Consider the following 15,855-nt stretch of genomic DNA (forward strand, 5'->3'; position numbering starts at 1 on the left):
CCCTCTCTTTACAAAATTAAAATAAATTATTAAAAAGAAAAAAATAGTTAATTGTATGTCAGGAGAGGTGTACTCACAAATAAGGGGCAGGGACAGGGAGAGACACTTCAGAATTGCCAAGTAGAATTCTCGGGACAGACAGCCTTTGAGTGGAGAGGTCTTGCAGGGTCACCGCAGAGGACAGCGCACGAGACGCAGGAAAGATCCTGCAGGATGTGCCTGGGGACAGGCAAGACATTTATGGTGACTATTTTACTTACATTGTTTAGAGGACAATGACTTCTTGTTTATCACTAAATCCTTGGTTTTAGCTTTTATATAATTTTATAGTTTTGCAGAAAAAAATGGAAACAAAGAAGGGTCAAGAACTCCCGGGAGGGGAGAACGGTCCATAGAACATTCTCAACTATGAATTGAGGGTTGGGCAAAAGGGAAAACATTTGCCAAACACCTGACCTTTAAGAGCTACTTTTCCTAGCCCCGTGGGCTTTACTTAGAAAGCTCAATGGCCACTGAGATTCATTCATCGGTGTAAGAGACTAGCATAAACCCATTTGTTTTAGGCAAGAAATATAAACTTCACTGGCACTGAAAAATTGCTTTGGATATACAGTGCACTTTGTTCCATGAGATCTTACCACTCTCCAACAGTGAGACCACATAGTCCTCTGCGTGTGTGTGTGTGTGTGTGTGTGTGTGTGACATTTAAAAAGCTAGAGTTAGCTAGGCATGGTGGGGGGTATCAGCAAGTCCCAGCTCCTCGGGAGGCTGAGATGGGAGGATGGCTGGAGTCTGGGAGTTTGAGGCTGCTTGTGCCATTGCACTCCAGGCTGGGAGATAGAACAAGACCTGTCTCTAAAAAGAAGAAACAACAACAATGACAAACACCTCTGGCTGCTTTCACAATTTTCTAAGAAACTGGTGTCAGGCCACAACCCCAAATGCCTTACATGACGAGTTGCCTTTAGAGAGCACAGAGTTTCATCGGCACTGAGGGTTTGCTGGTTGGTTTTTCTAGATACATGTTTATTTTCATTTCAAAGACAAAGTAGAAAATTCCATGGTGGAAAATGTTACCTTTTAGTTCACACTCTTTTAATCCCTTAGTCCTCATAAAATAAACATTCTAAAGTGTAAGCGGTAGAAATAATGTAAACTCTGCAGCAACAGAAAATAAATTAGTTTCTTTCAGACTTGGTGGAGGTCTTTTTGCTGAACGCCATACTCTGCAGCAAACCATCAACTTGACGATGCAAGAAGAAATCTCTGGCCTATTTATCCTTTTCTCCAACCTTGCATAAGAGACAGATTTCAAATTCACTTTCTTCTCCAAATACAGCAAAAAGACAAGTAGTAGTTTGTGTTTCAGGAGCCTGAAAAATAGAAGAAAAAAATGTTTCAGTGGCTGAAGGAGTTTTCTCCTTTGGTGTGAAACTGTTCATATGTTATAGCACTAAAGTTTGAGGCCAAAAGGAAACTCAAGAGCAAAGAAGGGATTCTATTCACAAGGTAAAGGCTGGCAGGAATTGCTGTTTGGAAGACTTTACTTATGGGAGGTGGAGAATTAGATTCTGTACCATCTGTAACCCAGAGTCCGCACAGATAATGCCTCCAGCATCCTGAACTTCCCGAGATTGACTATTAGGGGACAATGGCAGAATTTCCAGAACTTCTACATTTGAGATCTATAGTCTGTAGGATCCTGTGAAATGAGGACATTTAGGATTTGAGATAAGGAATCCTGTCACCTTGGATTTTGGTCTCTCTTTTATAGAATAGGCACAGAAAGCAAGGTTTAAAAAACACACTTAGGACAATATGGAAATTAGGGGTCCTGGAGCTTCATATTATTAAAGCTTTGCTGTTTTCTCTCAAAGAATATTAAGATTCCTTGAGACTCTGTCTCCCCCCCTCCAAAAAAAATAATAATAAATAGAATATTAAGATTCCTTGCTGTTCTTGAATCTTACAATCTTTTCAAAACAGAAGAAATCAAACTGCTTTTAACAACAACAACAACAAACAAACAGAACACCTAGGTCTCAGGAAAAAAGTATATTCACCACTCTAGGAAAAATGCAAATGCAAGTAGGTTGCCTTTCATCTGAAATTATACAGGAGAGTTCAAACTCAGCTGAACTCATCAGCTGGCCTCCCACAGATAACCAGGGTCTGGAGCCAGAGAGGATGCTCGATTAGTTAAAAAACAGAAGACGGTGATCAAGAGGGGACACAGAGCTTGGAATACTCCCTCAACATCTGACTGAAGTCAGGGGAGTAAACAGAAAACAGAAGTATTACAAGTATCATAAACATTAACCAAAAGAAAATACTTCAGATGTCAGGAAGGGAGGTTTGCTTGGTGCATTCAAACACGGCCAGCCTCACTCTAGTGGCTCTGGTGACCGTAGATAAGGGTCAGTGACTCCTGTGATAGGATGGGGTGCCGGGGGACAGGCGGGTGGGCTTGGGGGACCGAAGATGACCCTTGGCTTAGCAAGAGAAGGCTGTCATGCTCCAGAGGTCGGTGGTGGGAGACCAGCTGATGAGGCACACAACCGATGTATCCTATAGTTTTGTGTTTAAAGGGGCTTAGAGTCTGGGGTCCCACATTTTAAGGAAAACCAAAGGGGTTAGCCCAAATAAAGACTGACCATAGATGAAGAAAATCTGAGATGTAATAGCTAAGGTAGGAATGTCAATAAAATTCTGCTGTTTATTATTTATTTGATGGACAAAAACAATTTCAGAAGTTGATTCAGCGGGAAAGTATTTTGGGAGATACAATATAGGAAACATTCTACTTTGGTATGGGAGTAGAATCAAAACAAAAAGTTTCTTTTAAGGGGAATTAAGAATTTCACAACTGTTACCTAAACCTCAAAACCTTCACTTTCAGTTACTAGGGGAGGTTTGATTATCCCTGTCTTTTAGATACCAGTGGGGATTATTTGAGGAGCTGGGGCTTCTACCCTTCTTGGTCACTGCCAGGAAACAGGAGGGATGAGGGCACAAGGTCCTCAGAGATGGTTCAGGGTGATGAACTGACACTGCTTTCCTTGGGGCACAACAGTGACAAACAATTTTAGAGCTGATCTGTGAAAAGAAGTTTCCAGACCAAAGTCACAGAGCCCAGGTGCTCTCCCGGAGCACCTTGCAAGCCTGTGGCTTGGAACCTGGGAGTGAACAAGCCCGTCCACAGAAGGGTCAGCATGCAGCGACATCCTCAAGATGAATTTGTGATTATCAAGCATCATTAAAAAACTCTGCCCTAACAGGAGTTTAGGAAAGAAATGGTCTAGTATTATACTTCTGTGTGTGTCATTCAAGAAAAGCAATTTTGGCAAGGTGTGGTGGCTCACGCCTGTAATCCTAGGCCTCTGGGAGGCCAACGTGGGAAGATCCCTTGACTTTGAGACCAGCCTGAGCAAAAGCGAGATCCCTGTCTCTACTAAAAATAGAAAAACTACCTGGGTATTGTGGTGGGCACCTGTAGTCCCAGCTACTGAGGAGGCTGAGGCAGGAGGATTGCTTGAGCCCAGGAGTTTGAGATTGCTGTGAGCTATGATGCCACTGCACTCTACCCAGGGAGACAGAGTAAGAACTAACTCTGTCTCAAAAATAAATACAAAGAAAAAAGAAAAGCAATTCTTTGGTCAATAAACATTTCTAGCAAGAGCACCGCGAATAGCCAGCCTGGTGGCTCATGCATGTAATTCCAGCACTCTGGGAGGCCAACACAGGCAGATCACTTAAGCTCAGGAGTTAAGAGACCAGCCTGAGCAAGAGTGAGCCCTGTCTCCAAAAATAGCTAGGTGTTGTGGCAGACGCCTGAAGTCCCAGCTACTTGGGAGGCTGAAGCAAGAGGATTGCTTGAGCCCAAGAGTTTAAGGTTGCTGTGAGCTGTGATGCCACAATATTGCACACTAGGGTGAATGAGTGGACTCTGTCTCAAAAAGAAGCAACCAGAAGATTGGGGGGGGGGAGGGAGTCAACTCCCCAAATCCAGTTATTTTCAAACAAAAGACTCAACAGCAAGATCAATTTCACTGGACAAACAACTTATTTTAATTAGTTCTATTTAGTGACATCCAGAAGAATGAATCACGAACCTAACAATAGTGAAAGCGCCAGCAGGAAGCCAGAACTCACATTCTGGTGATTTGGGGGCATCTCACATTCACATTCAGTATCACACAGCTTCCTAGAGGGGGAGGGAGGCAAGAAAGGCGAGGGAGGGAAGGAAGAAGAGAAAGTCCTCAACGGATGGAGATCTTCCCACGGGGACCACAAACCCACAGGTTCCGTGAGGAGTAATGGACGTGCTGCCCGCAGCCGGGGGTGCAGAACCTTCCACACGTCTGCTCCCTGTGTGTGTGAAGGAAGCTGACTAGACCTCTCCTTTCAGATGCCTGGATTTGTTCAGGAAGCTGACTTTTGCCCAAAACTTAACTTTTTTAGTTTATGCATTTGTAATAGGCACAGACCTTTGACCATGAGTAGAGGGTCCCTGATCACGGTCTGTGAGAGGCATAGGGAACAGAAAGAACATTTGCTGGGTCATCACACTGACGCGTCACCAAGAAGGAATGCTTGCTTTATACTGTGGTTTCGTCTTAGGACACTGGATCCGTTTTGATTGTTTAAACAGGGTCAAATGATGGGCTCTGAACCACTGCCCACCAAGCTTAGAATAGTATTTAGCAATTTACCAGGAAGAAAGAAACCTTGGACAAAGGAGGTGGAGAACACCATTCAGAAAATTAAGAGCCAGCTCTATTACATCTGGACTAAAAAGAATTTTGACAAAGCTTTTAATGCCCAAATTACTACCTTAGTTATTTAAAAAAAAAAAAATCACCCTGGGGCGGTGCCTGTAGTCAAAGGAGTAGGGCGGGGCCCCACACGCGGGAGGTGGCAGCTTCAAACCCAGCCCCTGCCAAAAACGGAAAAAAAAAATCACCCTGTACCTGTCTAGTCAAAACACTGGTATTGGCTTGGCACTTGTAGCTCAGTGGCAGGTGCCAGCCACATATACCAGAGCTGGAAGGTTCGAAACTGGCCTGGGCCTGCCAAACAACAATGACAACTACAATCAAAAAATAGCTGGGCATCGTGGCAGGCACCTATAGTCCAGTTACTTGGGAGGCTGAGGCAGGAGAATCGCTTAAGCCCCAGCAGATCTCAGTTGAGTCTGGGGTTCTGTAGTTATCAGCTGTGCAAATCCAGCAAGTTTCCAACCTTTCTGGGCTAGAGTCATTACAGCTTTGAAATAAAAATATTACCCATCTTCTTGGGTTTGTGCTGGCAAGACACATAATGAGGGGTGGCACGATGACAGCTGTCAGCTATGAAATGAGAGGCAGCACCTCGTGGTGGCAAGGAGGGTCTGCAGACCTCTGCACCAGGGCCACACTCTCAGTGACCCCACGGGAAGGCTCTGTCCTCTTGAAGCTTCCGTGGCCTTATGGGACAACACCTGTCTGCAGTGACCACACAATCAAGGTATGTGGCACAGTGCTTGGGTCATGAGAGGACACAACCACAGGCCAGTGTCCTGACCTGCAGCCCCTAGCTCAATCTGTAAGTAAGATCTGGAAGTGTACATTTTAGGGAACGCAAATATGTCAGGGAGTAAGGATTTAAGTGCAGGTGTTAGTGAAGCTAAGGACGTGTCCCCTGCCATTACCTGAGTTTTAACCGCAATAATTAAGGTTTAATTGGTCTCATATGACCTACTTAGAAAGCAAATTAAAACCGGTCAAAAGTCTAGAAAAATACTATCCAAGAGAGATGAGAGAACTGTACACACTTGTTCAGGAAAGAAATGACAAATGGCAGAAATGTAGCATACTGGGCTCTTAACATGAAAAGAGAGATCAGTTAGGACGAGGGGTCGATTTTCGGTTTAAGAGGAATGATAGGCTCAGTGCTGTAGCACAGTGGTTATGGCGCCAGCCACATACAACGAGGGTGGCGGGTTCAACTCCAGCCCGGGCCAGCTATTCAACTGCCACAAAAAAATAGCTGGGTGTTGTGGCAGGCATCTATAGTCCCAGCTATTTGGGAGGCTGAGGCAAGAGAATCGCTTAAGCCCAAGAGTTGGAGGTTGCTGTGAGCTGTGATGCCACAGCACTCTACTAAGGGTGATATAGTGAGACTCTGTCTCAAAAAAAAAAAAAAAAAAAGAAAAAGAAAGATGAAGGATAATGTTATTTTCCCAAGGCCTAGCTGAGAAATCCAAAACACACAAAATCCTATTAAAAAGACTAAATCGAAACACACAAAATCATATCAAAAAGACTAAAATAACCCTTTTATCAAAGCTCCACGTTATGGGTTTCTTTGTTGAACTAGTGACTTATCTGTCTTGTTTCATTTTCTGTGGTTTCCTTTTTTCAGAACTGAAAAAGATATGAGGTGGTCATAGCTAAAATATAACACAGTTCCCACTCCTTAGCAGAACCGCCACACAAACACAACCCACAACCTAAAACAAACCATTCCACGCCTTGTTTTAAAGTAAGTGGTCCCTAACCTTTCTCATCATAGTCAAATGTTTAGTGTTTTAGCAACAAAGGCTTATGGCAACGAAAACTAACACAAAACCCTCCTCATGTTGATACTGGTGGCAAGAGAAACAACAGCGGGGATGCCTGGTTTACAGCCCTGTCTCGCAGACAGTTGGGGAGAAGGCTCTTTAGGTCAAGGACGCTCATCTGGAATATGCTGGCAAGAGGGAGAGGGTCTGGGCTAAGGACAGGGACAGTGATGAGCAAGGAGAAGGTGCGTGTCTGAGTGAGGACGTGTTTGGTCTCTGGGGTGGGAAGAAGCCGTCCTAAGCCTTTCAGACTTCTGAGTGGGAGTGTGGTCGTTTTCTTCATGGTGGGGGGTTAGGACAGAAGCCAGCAGCCTAGCTGTAGGACTGAGGGGTAGATGTGAACGAGACTGGGAGCCCTCGGCCCTGGGCTGCCTGAGACAGCTCTAAGTCAAGCCTGACCTTCTTAAACTGCATAGACTGTGAGTCATCATGTAGCCTGATTTCTGCTGCCCTGTCCTTGGGACTCACAGGACCCTTTAGTTAGATGATCTGTCTCATTTGGGTACCAAGAGATATGTGGTAGGAAGGTAGGAAATTACTCTTTCCCAGGACATGGGAACCCAATGCACTTGTGTCACAGCCAAGTGTTATGGGCAGAATTGAGTCCTCCAAAAGATAAGCTCAAGATCTAACCTTAGGCACCTGTGACAGGGACCTTATTTGGAAATAGGGTCTTGGCAGAGCAATCAAGTTAAGATGAGGTCCCCAGGGTGGACGTTGTGTGATCACAGGGGCAGACTGAGTGACGCAGCTGTGAGCCAGGCAACCTTAAGGATGGACAGCTGCCTGCAGAGGCTGGGAGGAGGCAAGGAAGGATTCCATCCAGCCCTGCTGACCCATTGACTCTGACCTCTAGCCTCTGGAGCTGCTTCAAACTTTCCATTGCTTTAAGCCACCCAGTTTGTGATACTGTGTACAGGCAGCCCTGGGAGAGGAATACACCAAGATTCCCTATCACATGATTCTAACTGTGCCAAGAGATACGTGTGAGGAAGGTAGGAAATTACTTTCACAATTATAGCAGATATTGGTTTTAATTCTGGAGAAAGAATAATGAGCTTACAAGGTTCCTTTCTTATGGCTAGAGATGATTTAAACAAATCGATATTCAGAGATGACACGATCTGACTTTCACTGGACTCAAGCCAAGGTCCACTGAAGTCCCGTGTCCTGACCACTAACTCATCCCCACACCCAGGAGCGGACTTAAGTCACAGGCAGTCATTAGGTAGGAATCTGTAGTAACTGGGAAGGAAATGACTTATCATATCACTTCTGTAATAAGTTATCAAGAAAACAAAGCAGAAAAAGGATCTGAACTAAGAAAAATAAACAAAAGAAAAGAAAGTCAAAAGACAGCAGTTTACCTGAATCAGGTCCTGAGAGTCTTTTCACTTAGAACAAGCCTTTAACTTGTTCTGTTTCCGTATCAAGATCTATATCATAAAAGCAGGGCCGAGTGGGCAGTCCTGGCATCGTGCTCATCTAAGGGAAAAAAACATTTTACATGTTAGAAGATGCTTACGGGGGTCGTATGGAACACTGCACCCCTCGGATGAAACCAATGAACCATTTAATTCAACACAACTTTGTGCGACTTCATGTGCTATATACACGTATCTCTTTAAATCTGCCACCTGCTATTTCAATTTTTGTTTAAGGAAATAGAATAGAAAAAAGCACACGTCAGCTTCCTGGAAGGTTAGAGCATTTACTTTTTCCTGTAGTCCCACAATACACTATAGCTGCATAAATGACTTTCCAAATCTTCTCTTCTAAATCAAATCTTTTTTTTTTTTTTTTTTTTTGAGACAGAGCCTCAAGCTGTTGCCCTGGGTAGAGTGCTGTGGCATCACAGCTCATAGCAACCTCCAACTCCTGGGCTCAAGCGAGTCTCCTGCCTCTGCTTCCCAAGTAGATGAGACTACAGGCACCTGCCACAACGCCCGGCTATTTTATTTTGGTTGCAGCCATCATTGTTGTTTGGCGGGCCCAGGCTGGATTTGAACCTGCCAGCTCAGGTGTATGTGGCTGGTGCCTTAGCCATCTGAGCCATAGGCGCTGAGCCTCTAAATCAAATCTTTATGCTGGACCCCAACAAAGTTAACTCCTCTAGTTGAAGGGGGCCTGTTTAGATGTTTAACACCCCCAGGCGTGGTAGGTGCACAGCAGGATGCATTTCTGTGAAACCAACAGTTCCTGGAGCACAGTTTGCAAGCTCCTGTTCCCCAGCACCCTGGCTGTGCTGAGAACCTGCTCTGTCCCCGGCACCGTGCTGAGGGCTTTATACACCTCACCCTCTCAGCAACCTATGAGGTAGGTACTTTAATTATTTCCATCTTACAAGGGGGGAAACAGAGGTTTAGAGAGGGCAAGTCAGTTGCCCGCAGTCAAATGCCTGTAATTTCAAATTACTGTATCCCAGCTACTGCCGCCACTACCCGGGCACTACTATTGTGCCCCTTGATGGGCATTTCACGGGTTTTACAGAAATAACCTCATTAAGTTCCCCAGCACTCTACAAGGTAGGTCCTGGTTTTAGGTCCTTTACAGGTGAGGACAGAAGACAGACCCAAAGCACACACTGTAGGACTCACGGCTGGTTAGTGGTGAGGACAGGATTAAAACCAGTTTTCCACTGCTTTGCTGGGCTGGGGTCTAGAGGAAGGATCTGCAAAACAAGCTCCTTGCCCACCTGTATAAAAACCTTCCACGTGCTGAGGGGAGAAGTGCTGGAGCCCCAGCCCGAGCTTCTCAGGCACTCCAACCCCACTGCTCTGGCTCTGGGCTGGGAGGCTCCCTGCTGACCTGCTTTCCCCCCAGGTTAGCACTTCCTACCATGCCTTAAGGGGGTGTGTTTCATACAAATGGAGGCCGCATTGCTGCAATCACCCAGGGAGTACCTGGCTCTGCAGGGCTGAAGCTGCGTCATGTAGGCCTTCTGCCTGTCCGGGCCGACCACCCCGCCTGCCCAGGCTGAGCACGTTACACGGGATGGGGTCGGGGCGCCTCATGCTATAAATAGCATTAGGGTTTGCTGGCTTCTTCCCGCCTGGCAAAAAGTTCCCAGCAGAAAAGAAACCCTCCCTAAGGCCCACAGCACTCAGCTCTGTCACTCTCCGCTGCCTTTCTATAGTGACTGGGGACTTCCTCTTCACCACCCTGTCCTCCCACCACAATGTAAAGACTTTTGAGACAGAGTCTCACTTTGTCACCCTCCATAGAGTGCCATGGCATCAGCTCATAGCATTCTCAAATTCCTGGACCGAAGTGATCTTTTTGACTCAGTCTCCACAGTAGCTGGGCCTATAGGCACACACCACAATGTCTGGCTATTTTTAGAGACAGGGTCTCACTCCTGCTCAGGCTGGTCTCCAACTCCTGAGCTCAAGCAATCCACCCGCCTCAGCCTCCCAGAGAACTAGGCTTACAGGCATGAGCCACGGCACCTGGGTCAGTGTAAAGACTCTTGCTACCCAGAGGAGTTTGTAGAGTGGTAGCACGGGCACTCGCCTAGGAGCTGGCTAGAAAGTGAGACCTCACCTGCGACCCGCTGGATCAGAATTGGTGGCTGCAGCCAATCCCCAGGGATTCACATGCACACTGCTGTTTGAAGAGTGCGGACCTCTGTTGGTCCTCACTAGCCCCCTCACCTGCCTGCAGCTCACCTCCCACTCTTCAACAGCAGTAGAGGAAAGACTGTTTAACATGCCCAGGTGTGGCAGGTGGGCAGCAAATCCTTGCACCTGCAGGCCTCATGGACCACCTCTTCTCTGCCTGGCTGGGCCCACTGCGAGTGGGAGCTGGAAGGTTGCGGGAACCATAGGACACTGTGATGGATGGTGGCTGCTCCTTGTCTTGCTAATTGCACAGGATTGCACTTTGGGTATATGATGGGCTGACATGGAATATAGACACCATTTATTACACGCCTAATGGGAAAATGCATCCTAGGTTCCACACGATGAACTACAACTCAACTTTCTGGACATCCTGTATTTGGACCTCTAGGTATGTGGATGGCCACAATGGCCTCCCCATGTTAAAGTTCCTAGCAGGAACCTTGCCTTCTGGTTATCACAGGGGCTGCATATAACTGAGGAGAGTAAACCACACTCACTGGTTTAGCACTGGGACAAACACAAGGGTCATTGGTGGGCACTGTTAACATATACATTTTTTGTTGTTGATCAGGCCCAGGCCAGGCTCCAACTCTCCGCTCCTGGTGTGCAGGGCCAGTGTGCTAACCACTGAGTGACAGCAGCCAGCTTGCGTTGTTTACATTTTTTCCCAGCTGTTATGGGTTATAACTCAGCCAGGTACTCTACAGCCATTTCCCTCACTAACTGCACTTTGAGATGGCGTTTGAAGGCATTTTACAAAGTTTCTATACCCTGTATGAAACTATTTTTTTTTTTTTTGAGACAGAGCCTCAAGCTGTCCCCCTGGGTAGAGTGCCGTGGCATCACAGCTCACAGCAACCTCCAACTCCTGGGCTCCAGCGAGTCTCCTGCCTCCACCTCCCAAGTAGCTAGGACCATAGGCGCCCGCCACAACACCCAGCTATTTTTTGTTTGCAGCTGTCATTGTTGTTTGGCAGGCCCAGGCTGGATTTGAACTCGCCACCTTAGGTGTATGTGGCTGGCGCCTTAGCCACTTGAGCCACAGTGGAACTATTGATTTGGAAAAAATAAGCATTTTATAGGTTAAGAGAAAGAAATAAATGATCGCATTTAGCCACAGTAATGCTGCCCCACCCCAGTGGTTCTCAATCTTCCTAATGCCTCCTAATGCCGTGACCCTTTAATACAGTTCCTCATGTTGTGGTGACCCTCTGTGAGAGAATTTGGATTCTCTCATAAAACCAGCAGCTTAAACTTGGCAAAACATTACATGCCAGAAAGTGTGAAATATCTTTCTTTTATTTTCAACTTTTTTTGAGAGAGAGTGTCTCATTTTCTTGTCCCAGGTAGAGTGCCATGGCATCATCATTAGCTCACAGCAAACTCAAACTCTTGAGCTCAAGCAATCCTTCCTCTGCTTCCTGAGTAGCTAGGATTACCAGCACCCACCACACCATTTGGCTCATTTTTTCTATTTTTAGTAGAGATGGTGTCTCATTCTTGCTCAGGCTGGTCTCAAACCCCTGAGCTCAAGCAATCCTCCTGTCTTGGCCTCCCAGAGTATTTTCAGCTTCTTTCTCTAAAATGTGATTAAAAACAAGTTCATCCAGAGACTCCCACGTTCCTTTCCAATGACGCAATAATCACTTCCAAGAAGTGCAGCTACTTATTCGGGGTAAGTAAGCCACAACAGACAAGAAAACACATAGACTCTGCAGACCCAAGAGACTCCCTGACCTGGGAATGAACGGCCATCTCTAATAAGTCTACTTTTTAAATAAAACTTCTCCTTTTGAGCAAACACAATGTGGAATTATGTTAACAAGACCTTATACATTCGCAGCAAATTCTCTCCCAGTACAAAACTGTTATCAAAGAACTGTAGCCCCCAGACAAGAGTCAATACAGCTCTACAGACAAAAAGAACCCAGACAGCCCTTGGGAGCTGACCTCTGGCCACACGCCTGAGGTCAGTGGGGATCTATGTTGACTTTATCTGTGTGCCCTCTGAAAAGGCCTCCTGCTTAAAATAACCAAGGAGCCACTAAATTGTACTTTCGGTCATGCTGCATTAATGGATTCTTTTTACAAAGGCTGAAAAACATGGGCTTTTGCCCTTCATGACCCTAATTTTAACTACAATGAAACTTCCAAATCTTTACTGTTTCGGGCTAAGCTTATTTTAGAGAAAGGATTAGCTCTATCAATAGCCTTTATGAAGATACATTAAAGACCAAATACAGAGAGCAGAGTCATGTATTTAAAAGTAGTCATTAAAAAATAAAAGGATATTCGTGGCATGAGTAGAAAAATCATTACAAATTCTATCTCATAAAATGACAGAATCATAATTTCTAACCATAATTTTCCTTCTTTCCTTCCTTTTTGAGAGATGGGGGGTGGGGTCTCATGGTGTCCAGTCTGGTCTCAAATGCCTAGATTCAAGTAGTCTCAGCTTCTGGAGTAGCTGAAACTAGTCCAGGTACATACTACCAAGCCTGGTAACAATACTTTTCTTAACCAAAATATTGTAATTACTTGTGTTGTGTTTGTGAAATAATTTTTTTTTCTGATTTCTCCTTAAATCCACTATCTTTTCCAACTGAATAAATCATCTAGTTTTATTTTGGTTCCGAAAAGAAATAGCATCTTTACACTTATCTATTTTGTTCCTACAGTTCATGATCTGAAGTGGGGGCGAGTCCTTCCACACACTTCTTCCTCCTCTACGAGGTGGGTGATGTGTTACCTTATTTTGAAAGTTTAAGAATAACTGGAAAGATTATAATGGTGAACTACATGGTGGTATCTGCTTCTTCCCTTCTCCTCCTTTGGCTGTGAGGAACAGACTCACTTACATCAAACATCATTTCAATAATTATCCAAGGAACCCTAAGATGATGCATGAGGAACACGGCCCAGCCTGAAGGTCAAGTGGCCGAGGGGAAGAGAGACAGAGACAGAAATTAAAAGTCGGAGGCTGGGCGTGATGGCTCACGCTTATAATCTCAGCACTTGGGAGGCTTAGGTGGGTAGATTGCCTGAGCTCACAAGTTCCAGACCAGCCTGAGTCAGAGTGAGACCCCGCCTCTAAAAATAGCCGGGCATTGTGGTGGGGTGCCTGTAGTCCTAGCTCCTTTGGAGGCTGATACAAGAGAATCGCTTAAGCCCCAGAGTTTGAGGTTGCTATGAACTGCTATGAACACGGCACTCTATCAAAGGCCACAAGTGAGACTCTGTCTCAAAAAGAAAAAAGAAATTAAAAGTCATCATAGGTCAACATGGTAGCTCACACCTATAATCCTAGCACTCTGAGAGGCTGAGCCCGTACGGCTGCTTGAGCCTAGTTCAAGAACAGCCTGGGCAATCTACAGACAATATTTCTACACAAAATAGAAATATAAGCTGGGTGTGGTGGCACACACCTGAATCCTAGCTACTTGTGAGGCTGAGCCAAGAGCATTGCTTAAGCCCAGTAATTTAAGGTTGCAATGAGCTATGATGATGCCACTGTACTCCAGCCTGGGAAACAAAGTGAGACTTTGTCTTAAAAAAAGTCATTATAATAAAACGAGGTAGCACTACTACAACTATGCTACAACTGGAATTTCTTTCTTTCTTTTTTTTTTTTTTTGCAGTTTTTGGCCAGGGCTAGGTTTGAACTGCCACCCCTGGTATATTGGGCTGGTGCCCTACTCCTTGAGCCACAGGCACCGCCCTACAACTGGAATTTCTATTGATTTGACTTAGTAGAGATGGAATGTTCTGGGATTTTTTTTTTTTGGGTGGTTAGGTAATAATATCTACCTGCACAACCTCTGACTGTATCCAAAAGGTGACCTCTGTTTGGTAGTCAGGGAGGTCTGGGAGCTGTCAGTGTATCTTCCTAGAATACACTTATTTTCTACAGTGGCTGATTAACCAACTCTATGACAAGGACTCTCTCAAGTGATTGCTACTGGGAAGGGACACAGGCCCATTGCTAAGGGCTCAGTATGAGGCCACCAAGACCCAGCCCCTGCTTCTAGAGGGACAGACCATTGGGACACTCAGGTCATGTCATTTCTTTTTAGTTTCAAAAAAATGTTTTTCATACTTTACTTTTTGTATCAGAAGAATGAACAAAATAAATTCCTAACTTATGACTTTTTGTGATGGAAGTCACATTCAGTTAATATAAAAATTACCATATTGGGCTCGCCAATTGTGCTCACACACAGAGCTCAGATTAAGCCAATTTATTTCTATAGCCTTGAATGAAACACTGAACAAGTACAGTTATTTTTCTCTTCTTTTGCCAAGGAGACTACAAATTTCTTTCAGCAGTAAGAAGCCTGCCCAAGACTAAGTTTTCTATTAGTTTAAAAACATTTACTGAAAAATATATTTTCAACATAGAAGTAAAAAACCACCCCCCCATACTGCTTCCCAGTGGTAACCCCTGTAAATAACTTCATATATGTGATGAAGACTTCAGTGGCAGTCACACTAAAAACAAAAATAAACAAATGGGGGCTGGGGCTCATGACAGTATTTCTACCACGTGGGAGGCCAAGGCAGGTAGATTGCCTAAGCTCACAGGAGCCAGAGTGAGACCCTGTCTCCAAAAAATAGCCGGGCATTGTGGTGGGCACCTGTAGTCCCAGCTACCTGGGAGGCTGAGGCAAGAGGATCACTTGAACCCAAGAGTTTGAGGTTGCTGTGAGTTATGACATCACAGTACTCTACCGAGGGTGACAAAGTGAGACTCTGTCACAAGCAAATGAACAAACAAAAAAACCAAATGGGACTTAGTTAAGCTGAAAAGTTTCTGCATAGCTAAGGACGCAACAAATAAAGCAAAAAGACAACCTTCATTATGGGAAAAGGTATTTGTAGGGTATGAATCTGACAAAGGGTTGATAACTAGTATCTACAGAGAACTCAAATTAATCAACAAAAAAAGAGCAAATAATCCCATCTACTATTGGGCAAGAGAGATGAAAAGAACCTTCTCTGGGGAAGACAGATGAATGACTAACAAACATTTGAAAAAAAAAAAAAAACGAACGCTTATTGTCCCTAATCATCAGAGAAATGCAAATCAAAACCACCCTGAGATACCACCTAACCCCAGTGAGAATGGCCCACATCACAAAGTCCCAAAGTTGCAGATACTGGCAAACATCTTTTGGAGCGTTGGTGGGCCTGCAAACTAATACAACCTTTTTGGAAGGAAATATAGAGAATCCTCAAGGAACTCAAATTAGACCCCCCATTTGATCCTGCAATCCCATTACCAGGCATCAACCCAGAAGAGAAAAAATCATTTTATCATAAATATGTTTGTGCTAGACTGTTTACTGGAACTCAGTTTATAATTGCCAAAATGTGGAAACAACCTAAATGCCCACCAACCCAGGAATGGATTAATAAGATGTGGCATACGTATACCATGGGGCATTATTCAGCCATTAAAAAGATGGACGCTTTACATCTTTTGTATTAACCTGGATGGAGCTGAAACACCTTCTTAGTGAAGTATCACAAGAATGAAGAACCAAGAATCCAATGTACTCAATACTAATATGAAGCCAGTAGATGAGCTATACATACCCACGTAAGAGAAAAACTCAATTCAAGGTGGAGGGC

At 44.8% G+C, this 15,855-nt stretch overlaps 1 protein-coding gene across 1 annotated transcript in view; it reads right to left on the minus strand.

Annotated features, from left to right (window-relative positions):
• Nucleotides 1-1,010: 1,010 nt before the first annotated feature.
• Nucleotides 1,011-15,855, minus strand: part of MTHFD1L (methylenetetrahydrofolate dehydrogenase (NADP+ dependent) 1 like) — a 197,224-nt gene continuing 182,379 nt past the window's right edge. Inside the window, exons 27-28 of the mRNA XM_003797876.3 lie at nucleotides 7,969-8,086; nucleotides 1,011-1,373 (exon numbers count right to left, since the gene is read on the minus strand). Of these exons, the coding sequence (XP_003797924.1) occupies nucleotides 7,997-8,086 (90 nt within the window). The 3' untranslated portion in view covers nucleotides 1,011-1,373; nucleotides 7,969-7,996. The remainder of the gene's footprint in view (nucleotides 1,374-7,968; nucleotides 8,087-15,855) is intronic.

The sequence above is a fragment of the Otolemur garnettii genome, unplaced genomic scaffold, assembly GCF_000181295.1.
Source record: "Otolemur garnettii isolate 467f Iridium unplaced genomic scaffold, OtoGar3 scaffold00126, whole genome shotgun sequence".
Classification (NCBI taxonomy): domain Eukaryota; kingdom Metazoa; phylum Chordata; class Mammalia; order Primates; family Galagidae; genus Otolemur; species Otolemur garnettii.